Source organism: Electrona antarctica, assembly GCF_951216825.1.
Source record: "Electrona antarctica genome assembly, chromosome: 8".
Taxonomy (NCBI): Eukaryota; Metazoa; Chordata; class Actinopteri; order Myctophiformes; family Myctophidae; genus Electrona; species Electrona antarctica.
The window spans coordinates 36073692-36087117 of NC_136789.1; the positions used below are offsets into that span (position 1 = coordinate 36073692).

A 13426-nucleotide genomic window follows, 5' to 3' on the forward strand; every position below is an offset into this window, starting at 1 on the left:
GGAACGCATATAGACACGTCAACAGGTTTCTCAGAGTAGCCGATGGGGTACACCATGTCGCCCTGACATATACATATGTATATATAATGTAGTAATGTTCAGCAACTACAGGCTAAAGACGATACATACTTTCATGGAAAAGAAATGAGTGCAGAAAGAGAATGGTGCAGCTCTAGTAAGTATAGCTAAACAGAAGCTTTTTGCAACCAGATCTTATTTTAATGATGTTTAGGAGACAAGAAACAAACACATTCCTGGGGTTTTATGTATGTTTTTAGATATGTTAGTATTTCAGAGTGGCTGTGATGTCATATGGACACTGGTCTCACTGCTGGATTAACTACAATGCCCATAATGCTTTGCTGCACTCACCCCACCTTGTGGACTTGTGGATAGGGGGAGGAGGGCCGTTACTGAGACAACATGTAGTCCAGGAAGTAATTGAGCCCAGTGTCGATGACATCACAGACACTTTGAAATACTAAAATATCTAAAAACCTTTTTTATTACACACATAAAACCCCCAGGAAAGTGTTTCTCGTCTCCCAAAGATCATGAAAATGAGATCTGGTTGCAAAAGGGGTGAAGTGTTCTTTAACCTTTTAACGATGATTGACACTCTCCCTGCTCAGGACTGACGTTGCCACAGGTGTGTGTGTGTGTGTGTGTGTGTGTGCTGGCAGCAGCAGCAGCTCTCAGGGACAGTTGTCTCTCTCTCTCTACCCACTGTTTTTATTTTATTTGATCATGTATTTAAGTGTCTGGAGTTGGAGCATGTAGAAGAACAGTTCACTGCATTAAGGAGCGACTCTAGGCCTGCACAGATTCTGACTGACTCCACTGGGTTGGAATCCAGGGAGGAGACGTAGAACTGAAGAGGTGATTTGTTTGGAGGAGGATTATCTTTGTCCTGTTTGGAGGTGATCTAGTGGATCCTGATCAACACACAGTAACCCAGAACAATATGGAGGTGATCTAGTGGATCCTGATCAACACACAGTAACCCAGAACAATATGGAGGTGATCTAGTGGATCCTGATCAACACACAGTAACCCAGAACAATATGGAGGGGATCTAGTGGATCCTGATCAACACACAGTAACCCAGAACAATATGGAGGTGATCTAGTGGATCCTGATCAACACACAGTAACCCAGAACAATATGGAGGTGATCTAGTGGATCCTGATCAACACACAGTAACCCAGAACAATATGGAGGTGATCTAGTGGATCCTGATCAACACACAGTAACCCAGAACAATATGGAGGTGATCTAGTGGATCCTGATCAACACACAGTAACCCAGAACAATATGGAGGTGATCTAGTGGATCCTGATCAACACACAGTAACCCAGAACAATATGGAGGTGATCTAGTGGATCCTGATCAACACACAGTAACCCAGAACAATATGGAGGTGATCTAGTGGATCCTGATCAACACACAGTAACCCAGAACAATATGGAGGTGATCTAGTGGATCCTGATCAACCTACAGGTAACCAGAACCCTTCCACCACTGGCTGGGTACAGGCTTCAGTTTAGACATACTACTGGTCCGACTGTCATTAGACCGACAACCACCTCAAACCCTAACGCAAACACAGCACATGTTGGACCCTTGGTTCTGCATGTTGGTTAGGCTGTCTAATCTGCGTGTGCCCCACTCCCCTCCCCTCCCCTCCCCTCCAACATACAAAACAGAGATATTGCACACATTCCCTTGATGGTGGCGTGTTTTTACTCATGTGTATTTCTATTCAGGTGTAAATGGTAAATGGTAAATGGTGCATTTATATAGCGCTTTACATAGATTGTGCATTACATTCACCCATTCACACACACATACATACATACACCGATGGGCTCTGGGCTACATAATACCAGCCAGGGTGTCCCTGAAGAACGTCTGAAGCCTAAATGATTTAATCAAGCTCGTTAAATTTACACCTGCAGTTTAAAGTTTACCAACAACATTTGGCTGGTGTTGATTTCCCATCCTGCCCCGGGGCAACGGCGGGGGGGCGGAAGCAGCCGCTTCCGTCTCCCCCCTGGTCAGATGGACACCTGAGCTGAGCTGAGCTGACCGGCCTATCTGACCACCTGTCCCAGACACTAGCCCTCACTTTACTCCGCTCACCTGTCCCACACCTGGGGTCAGTGAGCACCACCTTTAACCACTCAAACAAACCCTTATATAAATCGTTGAACGGAGTCCCTCAGGGGTCTATGCTAGGCCCCCTCCTGTTGTCCCTTTATGCCAAATCTCTTCAACGAGGTCACAACAGAGGGATCACAATTAAATCAGGAGAAAGGACCCCATGAAGACCTTTTTTTCAGCTCGAGTTCCAGTTCCAATTGCGTTACTTCAAATGTCTTGTTAATTATGTATCCTGTAAGAGAGGCCTCTCTCCTTATAGGATGAAATTGGTATCCCGGCCTGAAAACACATACTAAATACCTGGAGAGACGAGGAGTCGGTTACTGGAATGTAGAGCTACAGTATTTAACACTTATTTTAACAAAAGAATATCACTTGCAGTGCCTAAGTGAAAGTGCTCGTCAGATCTACATTTGACTGAGTTTGATGCATAAACATAATTGCATACTGTCAAAAAGGATAAATCGCAAACAAAGCTTGAGAGCGTATCTCTCTCCATTGTGGTCCTTTAACGGTTTCTGAAAGCACCTACATTATTTGGTAAAACTTTCTTGATCTCACCAATTTACCTCCCAGACAGCCATGTGTGACAGGTTTGTATCTAGAATACTGCCCATACCCAGCTATTCTCCATCCATTTATCCAGGATCATCCCCGTATCAAGCTCATAATCCCACTCCACATGCTTAATTTATGCCCCGTCGCACGGTGATGCCGTGCGCCGCAAATAGCAGACCTACAAGATCGCATCACATATCGCAGAAGCGATATGTGTGAGCTTGTAGGTCTGCTAAATGATCATACGACAAAGTATTCATCGGGGTACAGCCGCACTCTCGCTCTCCACAGGAAAAACATTATTCACTTCCTCTCTCTTCTTCCCAACGAGACTCACCCCGCCCTCCACAACACCCCAGGGAGTCGCTCGGCTGGCCAGTCGGAACGGTCAACAGGCGTCACACTCGGCTGAGTGTTCATTGTGCACGTGAATGTGTGGAGGGAGGGACGGAGAGGGAAGATGGATATTGTTGTGTAAGAGAGTGTCAACAGAGGGCCGAGGTGTATTTTTACCTGCTGTTGCCCAGACTCAGGTGTGTTTTTACTCAGGTGTGTTTTACTCAGGTGTGTTTCTATTCAGGTGTGTTTTTACCTGCTGTTGGCGAGACTCAGGTGTATTTACTCAGGTGTGTTTTTACTCAGGTGTATTTTTACTCAGGTGTGTTTTTACTCAGGTGTATTTTTACTCAGGTGTATTTTTACCTGCTGTTGCCCAGACTCAGCTCCAGGGCCCACTTCATCCTCCGGGCCCCCCCGGCCCCTCCTCTGGTGGACACGGTGCCTCCGCCCCCACCTTGACCCCCTGGAGACGCCATGGTCAGGGTGCTCTGACTGGACTGGTTCTGGTCTGACCCGCAGTCTCACACACAGCTTCTGACCCGCAGTCTCACACACAGCTTCTGACCCGCAGTCTCACACACAGCTTCTGATCCGCAGTCGCACACAAAGCTTCTGCAAACAGGAAAATGACTTGATTAGTAACCAAACAAATGCCTTTACAGTAGGGCAAAAATATGATATGGATCAGTGGTTTTCAAACTTTTTCATATTACTATTACCACGGCCCATCATTTATTATTACATTTAGTTGTCGTTGCACACTCCCATTCTGAATTACTGATGTTGGTACCATTAGGAGAGATAACATGATGTATTGTTGTTGGTACCATTAGGAACATTGATCTAAATAACAATGAATCTACATTCTCTAATTGTGTAGACTTATTGTGAATTAAGTAATACAGATATTTAACAATAATGTTACCTCTTTTGAGAGTGTAACATGAAACCAAATGCACCCGCAAAGGTAAAGATCTATACCAAGGGTCCATTTGGTTACTAACAAACTCTAAGAGTGTCTGGGCTGTAAGAGGCCAGATAGATACCCTAGTTGGTACGGAGGAGGAGGATGATGTTTCTACAGGCTAGGAGCCCAAAGTCTCGGAGAACATGTCTTGGATACTTAGTCTTGGATATGTAGTCTTGGTATAGTATACGTCACAGAGCTGTGTCTGGGATATGTAGTCCTGGTATAGTCTACGTCACAGAGCTGTGTCTGGGATATATAGTCTTGGTATAGTCTACATCACAGAGCTGTGTCTGGGATATGTAGTCTTGGATATGTAGTCTTAGTATAGTCTACATCACAGAGCTGTGTCTGGGATATGTAGTCTTGGATATGTAGTCTTAGTATAGTCTACATCACAGAGCTGTGTCTGGGATATGTAGTCTTGGATATGTAGTCTTAGTATAGTCTACATCACAGAGCTGTGTCTGGGATATGTAGTCTTGGATATGTAGTCTTAGTATAGTCTACATCACAGAGCTGTCTTGGTCTTAGAGATCGTTGTGTTGCCGCTGGCACTGAATCTCTCTTTGCCTTTTATATTGTTTGGCTACTGGGCTCGTGTCATACTGATGATGATGTCATTTATGAGTCAGTTATATGTAATATGTATCCATCCATATATGGAGTCCTAATTTCAGGCATGACTTAGGTACCAGTATGTCATCTCAGTTAGCTCCATATATGGAGTTCCAGGCATGCTGTGACTTGGTGTAACTCATGGTGTATCCATGACGACTAGGACTTTGTACGTCTCTAAATGTTTTGATGAATTGAACAAGGTGGACCCTCTTGTAAACAAGTGTAATGCTTAATTGGGTCGTCCACTCAGTTAACAGCCTTTGTATTGAGTTTGTGCTTGAAATGTACTGTAATTCTGCAAACTGTTAATACATATTTAAATCAATCAATCAAATCGCAGCCGTCCGTAGGTGCCCTTTGAGAGCGGTTTTGAAGGAGTCTAGGGATTCACATTAATGACTGTTGGTAGGGCGTTGAAGGAGTCTAGGGATTCACATTAATGACTGTTGGTAGGGCGTTGAAGGAGTCTAGGGATTCACATTAATGACTGTTGGTAGGGCGTTGAAGGAGTCTAGGGATTCACATTAATGACTGTTGGTAGGGCGTTGAAGGAGTCTAGGGATTCACATTAATGACTGTTGGTAGGGCGTTGAAGGAGTCTAGGGATTCACATTAATGACTGTTGGTAGGGCGTTGAAGGAGTCTAGGGATTCACATTAATGACTGTTGGTAGGGTGTTGAAGGAGTCTAGGGATTCACATTAATGACTGTTGGTAGGGCGTTGAAGGAGTCTAGGGATTCACATTAATGACTGTTGGTAGGGCGTTGAAGGAGTCTAGGGATTCACATTATTGACTGTTGGTAGGGCGTTCCAGTCTTAATGACTGTTGGTAGACTATTTCTACCTGGTGGGATATCCTGCCACGGAACCTCATCATCTCTGAGCTAAACGCTAGATATTGAGGTTTTAGCTCTGGTCCATAGCTCTAAATTAGAGCTATGGACCAGAGCTTTAGAGCTATGGACCAGTGGTTTAGCGCTATGGACCAGAGCTTTAGAGCTATGGACCAGAGCTTTAGAGCTATGGACCAGAGATTTAGAGCTATGGACCAGAGCTTTAGAGCTATGGACCAGTGCTTTAGAGCTATGGACCAGAGCTTTAGAGCTATGGACCAGAGCTTTAGAGCTATGGGTCCATAGCTCTAAAGCTATGGACCAGAGATTTAGAGCTATGGACCAGAGCTTTAGAGCTATGGATCAGAGCTTTAGAGCTATGGACCAGAGATTTAGAGCTATGGACCAGAGCTTTAGAGCTATGGACCAGAGCTTTAGAGCTATGGACCAGAGCTTTAGAGCTATGGACCAGAGCTATTGAGGTTCCAAACGGAGCTACATTTCTACATGTTTGATCTGCTATTCATTGATTGATTGAAGTGTTTATTAACAGTTTGCGGAATTACAGTACATTTCAAGCACACAACTGTTAACTGTGAGTGGACGACCAAAAAAGCACTACACTTGTTTTTACAAGAGGGTCCACCTTGTTCAATTCATCAAAACATTTAGAAACATACGAATACACACTTCTATAAAGCGAAAATACAGGAAATCATCAGTAGCCTCGGAAACCCAGACGGTTTTATTTCCAGGGAGAAAACAAACAGCTATTCAGATCATCGGGCTGATCAGCAGCACCATGTTGGTGTTGGTGGAATGAAGCCTCTAGAATGAACATGAGTCACAATCGATAAATACAGATACATATAAATACATCTTGTTCTGCTCACCTTAAACACACGTTCAGAATGCTCCGTCTGTTGTTGTTGTGAACGGAGAGGAATTAAACAGGACTTTTAAACGTTAAATACAAGAAGAAGGACGTTAATTATTATTATTATTCCGATCAGACGCGACGTTTCTCTGTGGTTTCCTTTTCCGGCCCTCAATGATGATGCAGTTCGCTGGTTGCCAGGTGTGAGAGAAATAAGCAACCAAGGTCCAGGACGGTGGTTCTCAAAATTGTTAATGTCAAGGACCATCTCTCTCTCTCTCTCTCTCTCTCTCTCTCTCTGGCAACTGCATTAGTGCTCTATTAGTGTCTTTACTCTTTCTTTATTCCTCATCTCTCTTACTGTGATTTTATTATTAGAGCGCATTGTGAAATATTTTGCTGTAAAACTGCATTAGTGCACTACTGGCCCCTAGTGGCTGCATCCATTCAGAAACTAGTCTGTCTGTCTGTCTGCCTCTCTCTTTTGGGGGGGCTGGGTACCCCAACATTACAGCGAAATTAAAACAAAATATTCATTTTTTTTGGAAAAACGCACCGCGCAGCCCAGGGGGCCCCTAGAAATTTGTCTAGGCCCTGTCAAAGACCCCCAAATTTACTTATTATTAGCCCGCCGGACCCCCATTAGAAAATATATGGTGCCAGGGACCCCCATAAGAGAAGAGTTTTACTGCCCCAGCAGTGATTCTCAACCATTTTAATTTCAAGGACCCCCATGCAGTTTATATTGTAATCAATCTTAATTTAACTGAGTGTACAAATGGAACTAAACGGAACCGGTATAGGGTCCATTTGGTTAATTCCATTTGTAGCCTAACACGCTCTGAGTTACGGACACATAAGGCCAAGGGTCCATTTGGTTCCAAACTATCATTTAGCTGGGGACGGTGGGACCCCCTGGAACTCCCTCAAGGACCCCTAGGGGTCCCCGGAGACCCGGACCCCACTTTGGGAATCACTGGTCCAGGAAAACCAGCCCAAAACAAGCAGCATGTATGTGTGGTGGTGTGAGCTGGTTGTGGATCATGTTCTATTTCCAAATAAACCTTGACATATAATGTTGAATATTTTGTAAGATGACATTTTAACGACACAAATCTGGTGCGGGTCTCCTTGGCACAGAACATGTTCAGATCTGGGTGTTAGGGGACTTTGGGACAAATAGGCCTACGTATTGATTGATTTGGGGGTGACCACGACATTAACATGTTTGAGCTGAAGTCCAAATATAAGGCCACATACATCCAGATTAGAATCTGATTGGTTTAAAAAAGTCTAAACGCAAACAAGTCACAAGAAATCTGATTTAGATCAGGTTGTTGCGTTCAGACTGAGACAGATCTCCTCAAATCAGATTTGAAACCACCTCTGGATGTGACTCAAGTCACATTGGAAAAAATCTAATTCCATGTGACTTGTAGGCTGTGTTTTTTAATTGTATTTTGACACTTGCTTTGGCAATGTAAACGTGCCAATAAAGATCCTTTGAATTGAAATTGAATTGTATGTGACCTGTATGTATTTATAGACTGATTTAAACAAATCAGATTCCAATCTGGAAGTGACACAGATCTGATTCAGGATGGATTTTGCTGCCAGTGGAAATGTGGACAAATGTGGAACTACCAACAGCCATTAAGACATGCGAATCCCTAGACTAGCTCCTTCAAAACCACTCTCACAGAGCACCTATCTGGCACCCGTAAAATCTAAATCCCCCCACGTCCTTTCCCCCTTACTGTAAATGCTTCATTTCCATTTTACCTCACACATGATTTCCTGTTATTTTACATAGAAGTGTATATTTGTACGTCTCTAAATGTTGTGATGAATTGAACATGGTGGACCTTGTAGTAAACCAGTGTAATGCTGTATCAGTGAGTCGTCCTCAGTAACAGTCTCTGTATTGAGTTGTGCTTTTATTGCGAAATGTAGCCATTCTGCAAACTGTTAATAAATACTTCAATCCTTCAATCAATCAATCGTGGGGCCTTATAAGCAAAGTACACTTTAGAAACAAGCCTCCTCCCACACACACACAAGCCTAAAGTCGCTTATAATAAGAGGACATGGCAACCCTTGTTAATGGCAACCCTTGTTAATGGCAACGATGACTGAAATGGAAGCACACGGACGCCCTCTAGTGGTATCATTTTATTATAACATTCTATCAAAAGCATACAAGTTAAACATAATATATATTAACACCATGGGCTGATATAATATAATATAATGCATAGAAATCTTTACAATTATTAATTTGTTCAACACAAACTGCATAATGTACACAAACTGCATAATGTATACAAACTGCATAATGTCTTTAAAAATGAAAGTGCAAATATAGTGTAAAGAAAGGTGAGTAAGGCACACATAGTGGAGTGTCATAATGCAGTCATACTGGCGACCTGTAAACACTATTGATACACTAGACACAGTCATTAAGGTCTGGGGACCACCGGTGGTCCTTGAGGGGGTTCCAGGTGGTCTGGGGACCACCAGGGGTCCTTGAGGGGGTTCCAGGTGGTCCGGGGACCACCAGGGGTCCTTGAGGGGGTTCCAGGTGGTCCGGGGACCACCAGTGGTCCTTGAGGGGGTTCCAGGTGGTCCGGGGACCACCGGTGGTCCTTGAGGGGGTTCCAGGTGGTCCGGGGACCACCGGTGGTCCTTGAGGGACCACCGGTGGGCCTTGAGGGGGTTCCGGGTGGTCCGGGGACCACCGGTGGGCCTTGAGGGGGTTCCAGGTGGTCCGGGGACCACCGGTGGTCCTTGAGGGGGTTCCAGGTGGTCCGGGGACCACCGGTGGGCCTTGAGGGGGTTCCAGGTGGTCCGGGGACCACCTTGGACCACCAAATGGACCCTTATAAATTAGATCTTTACATTGTTAAACATCTGCATTACTTAATTTACAAGAAGTCTACACAATTAAGAGAATGTAGAAGAATTGTTATTTTGATCAACGTTATCTCTCCTAATGGTACCAACATCAATACAGCATGGAATTATGGACAAAATCTCATCCAACAACAACAAAATATTCTTTAGTTTTGGGTCTGAGAGGCTAAATGTCATCAGATGGTGGTTCCGTGGCTCAAATGGGTCTGAGAGGCTAAATGTCATCAGATGGTGGTTCCGTGGCTCAGATGGGTCTGAGAGGCTAAATGTCATCAGATGGTGGTTCCGTGGCTCAGATGGGTCTGAGAGGCTAAATGTCATCAGATGGTGGTTCCGTGGCTCAGATGGGTCTGAGAGGCTAAATGTCATCAAATGGTGGTCCGTGGCTCAGATGGGTCTGAGAGGCTAAATGTCATCAAATGGTGGTTCCGTGGCTCAGATGGGTCTGAGAGGCTAAATGTCGTTGTGGCTCAGATGGGTCTGAGAGGCTAAATGTCATCAGATGGGTCTGAGAGGCTAAATGTCATCAGATGGGTCTGAGAGGCTAAATGTCATCAAACGGTGGTCCGTGGCTCAGATGGGTCTGAGAGGCTAAATGTCATCAAACGGTGGTCCGTGGCTCAAATGGGTCTGAGAGGCTAAATGTCATCAAATGGGTCCGAGAGGCTAAATGTCATCAAACGGTGGTCCGTGGCTCAGATGGGTCTGAGAGGCTAAATGTCATCAAATGGGTCCGAGAGGCTAAATGTCATCAAACGGTGGTCCGTGGCTCAGATGGGTCTGAGAGGCTAAATGTCATCAAATGGGTCCGAGAGGCTAAATGTCATCAAACGGTGGTCCGTGGCTCAGATGGGTCTGAGAGGCTAAATGTCATCAAATGGGTCTGAGAGGCTAAATGTCATCAAACGGTGGTCCGTGGCTCAGATGGGTCTGAGAGGCTAAATGTCATCAAATGGGTCTGAGAGGCTAAATGTCATCAAACGGTGGTCCGTGGCTCAGATGCCGACTAAATAATGGACCCTGACGTGAAAAGGGTTGAAAACCACTGATGTATTAACCCATTTTGGGCGGGAACCCCTTTTGGTGTTAGCATTATGTTATGCTTTAGCTATTGAAAAATAGCAGATCTACAAGCTCGTAGCGCGCCACCGAGTGGTGCGCTACGAGCTGCTATGAGCTGCTATGAGCTGCTATTTTAGAAAACGACTGACATGGAAACATAGCTTTTTCAGAAACTGTCAGGATGTAGAAGACATTTTTAGAATCTGATCTCAGGTGAAAATGGGTTTTAAATCATAACAAAGAAATGGTAGATATTTAGCCCCATGCTCGAATGCCCCCCCCCCCCCCCCCCCCCCCGTCAAAACAATGCAGGAAAAAAAAAATTTAACACTCATCTTCTACTTTCTGTAATAACAACCTAAAACATGAACCTTGGTCTAACAACAGTAAAGTTGTCCTTTCAGTAAGTTGACTAATGATGATAATTATGTGCATGAATGATTAATGAGTCACATGTTACTGTACCTGTAATGGAATGCATCATTTGTAAGACGTGCGTGTACGTGTGGTCAGTGTGTGCGTGCGTGTGGTCAGTGTGTGTGTGCGTGTGGTCAGTGTGTGCGTGCGTGTGGTCAGTGTGTGCGTGCGTGTGGTCAGTGTGTACGTGCGGTCAGTGTGTGCGTGCGTGTGGTCAGTGTGTGTGTGCGTGTGGTCAGTGTGTGCGTGCGTGAGTGTGTGTGTGCGGTCAGTGTGTGCGTGCGTGTGGTCAGTGTGTGCGTGCGTGTGGTCAGTGTGTGCGTGCGTGTGGTCAGTGTGTGCGTGCGTGTGTGCGTGCGTGAGTGTGTGTGTGTGTGCGGTCAGTGTCATGGTGTTGCTCTCCTAATAGTTTTATGTGAGGACAGTGCAGGACAGTAGGCTCTACACAGACCTCTTTGTTCATTATGCATCTAGAAGTGTGTGCGTGCGTGCGTGTGTGCGTGCGGTCAGTGTGAGGACAGTATAGGTGTCTACACAGACCTACAGCATATCTCTTTGTTCATTATGCATCTAGAAGTGTGTGCGTGCGTGCGTGCGTGCGTGCGTGCGTGTGGTCAGTGTGAGGACAGTATAGGTGTCTACACAGACCTACAGCATATCTCTTTGTTCATTATGCATCTAGAAGTGCGTGCGTGCGTGCGTGCGTGTGTGCGTGCGTGTGGTCAGTGCAGGACAGTATAGGTGTCTACACAGACCTACAGCATATCTCTTTGTTCATTAGGCATCTAGAAGTGTGTGCGTGCAAACATTAAGAGTGTGCACGTGAGTCTGTACGTGCACATAGTGCACGTGAGTCTGTACTCGCAGTCGCGCACGTAAAGGTCACTTGTAAGGCTGAGCTCAGGGCTGTGGTAAAGGTCACTAAAGGTCAGAGGTCATTTATAAAGGCTGAGCTCAGGGCTGTGGTAGAAACACATGTGGGCGTCGCACAGCAGGCGCCGGGCGGGCTCTCGCAGGGAGGCGGGGTCAACGCGGCTCAGCTCCTCTTCTGATAGGCTGAGGTAGCGGCCCACCTCAGGACACGCCCTCACCTGGGGGACGTTGAAGCCGTTCTCGCCGCCTAGGAGGTGAAACGAACACACACACACACACACACACACACACACACACACACACACACACACACACACACACACACACACACACACACACACACACACACACACACACACACACACACACACACACACACACACACACACACACACACACACACACACACACACACACACACACACGGCTCAGAAAGATTATATAACCCTAACCCTTAATAACTTATTAAAGGAGTAGGAGAAGTAAACAACTTATATAACCCTAACCCCTTAATAACTTATTAAAGGAGTAGGAGAAGTAAACAACTTATATAACCCTAACCCCTTAATAACTTATTAAAGGAGTAGGAGAAGTAAACAACTTATATAACCCTAACCCCTTAATAACTTATTAAAGGAGTAGGAGAAGTAAACAACTTATATAACCCTAACCCCTTAATAACTTATTAAAGGAGTAGGAGAAGTAAACAACGTATATAACCCTAACCCCTTAATAACTTATTAAAGGAGTAGGAGAAGTAAACAACTTATATAACCCTAACCCCTTAATAACTTATTAAAGGAGTAGGTAGAAGTAAACAACTTATATAACCCTAACCCCTTAATAACTTATTAAAGGAGTAGGAGAAGTAAACAACTTATATAACCCTAACCCCTTAATAACTTATTAAAGGAGTAGGAGAAGTAAACAACGTATATAAGCCTAACCCCTTAATAACTTATTTCAGCGTCATCGCTTGACGTCAGTACATATACCAACATGGTATAAACTAAATAAAATAATTCACAACAGAGAAATTAAGTACATAATTAAATAATATAATAGTGTAAGTCATATACATTTATAAACATGTATATGCTCTATAATGTATTATATTCTATATATCATATTATCAATAAAACATACTCTATATATTCCATATAATACATACATTCGGCACATCATATATATATTCCTATATACATACAAGTACAATTATCTAAATGATATGTCTGTGTCATTGTAACTCTTCCTCTCTATACCTCATAATAATGCATTCTTTATATCTTTTTTTGAACTGGTTCACACTTGAGCATTGCTTGAGTTCCACATGCATACTGTTCCATAGTTTTACCTTAAATTATAGCCCCCCTCTCTATCAGAGAACATCACCTGAATATTTCCAGGGAGTTGATTATTCCTTGCTTTGTACATTATAAGGGCAGTTTTATATTCTATTATATCCATGAATTTTAAAAGATATGAGTTTAAAAATATATATTAGTGTGATCTCTATATCCAGCATTAGCTCGTTTTTTAAGTAGTTATTGCATTAAGTTAAGTTTTATAAGTATTCCCCCAAACCTCTGTACAGTAGTTTAGGTACAGCAAAACCAGGGAACAGTATAGCATACGTAGTGACTTATAGTTCAAAAGGTGCTTTGCTTTATTTAAAACTGAAAGACTTCTAGATAATTTATTATATATATATATATATTTAATATGAGACCAGTTAATTCTATCATCAATTATTAAACCAATAAATTTGTTTTCAGAAACTCTCAATTTCAACACCATCTACC

At 43.8% G+C, this 13426-nt stretch overlaps 2 protein-coding genes across 3 annotated transcripts in view; both read right to left on the minus strand.

Moving 5' to 3' along the window:
* LOC306927765 (ER membrane protein complex subunit 4) overlaps nucleotides 1–6543 on the minus strand; it is a 12022-nt gene extending 5479 nt beyond the window's left edge. Inside the window, exons 1-2 of one of the 2 annotated variants that reach the window (XM_079507613.1) lie at nucleotides 6376–6543; nucleotides 3424–3646 (exon numbers count right to left, since the gene is read on the minus strand). In XM_079507613.1, the coding sequence (XP_079363739.1) occupies nucleotides 3424–3536 (113 nt within the window). In that variant the 5' untranslated portion in view covers nucleotides 3537–3646; nucleotides 6376–6543. Of the gene's footprint in view, nucleotides 1–3423; nucleotides 3673–6375 lie in introns of both variants that reach the window. The other variant, XM_079507612.1, reaches the window with a different exon arrangement.
* A 4107-nt stretch (nucleotides 6544–10650) lies between these two features.
* Nucleotides 10651–13426, minus strand: part of LOC306928743 (ubiquitin carboxyl-terminal hydrolase CYLD-like) — an 18420-nt gene continuing 15644 nt past the window's right edge. Inside the window, exon 11 of the mRNA XM_079509015.1 lies at nucleotides 10651–11871. Coding sequence (XP_079365141.1) covers nucleotides 11687–11871 — 185 coding nt within the window. The 3' untranslated portion in view covers nucleotides 10651–11686. The remainder of the gene's footprint in view (nucleotides 11872–13426) is intronic.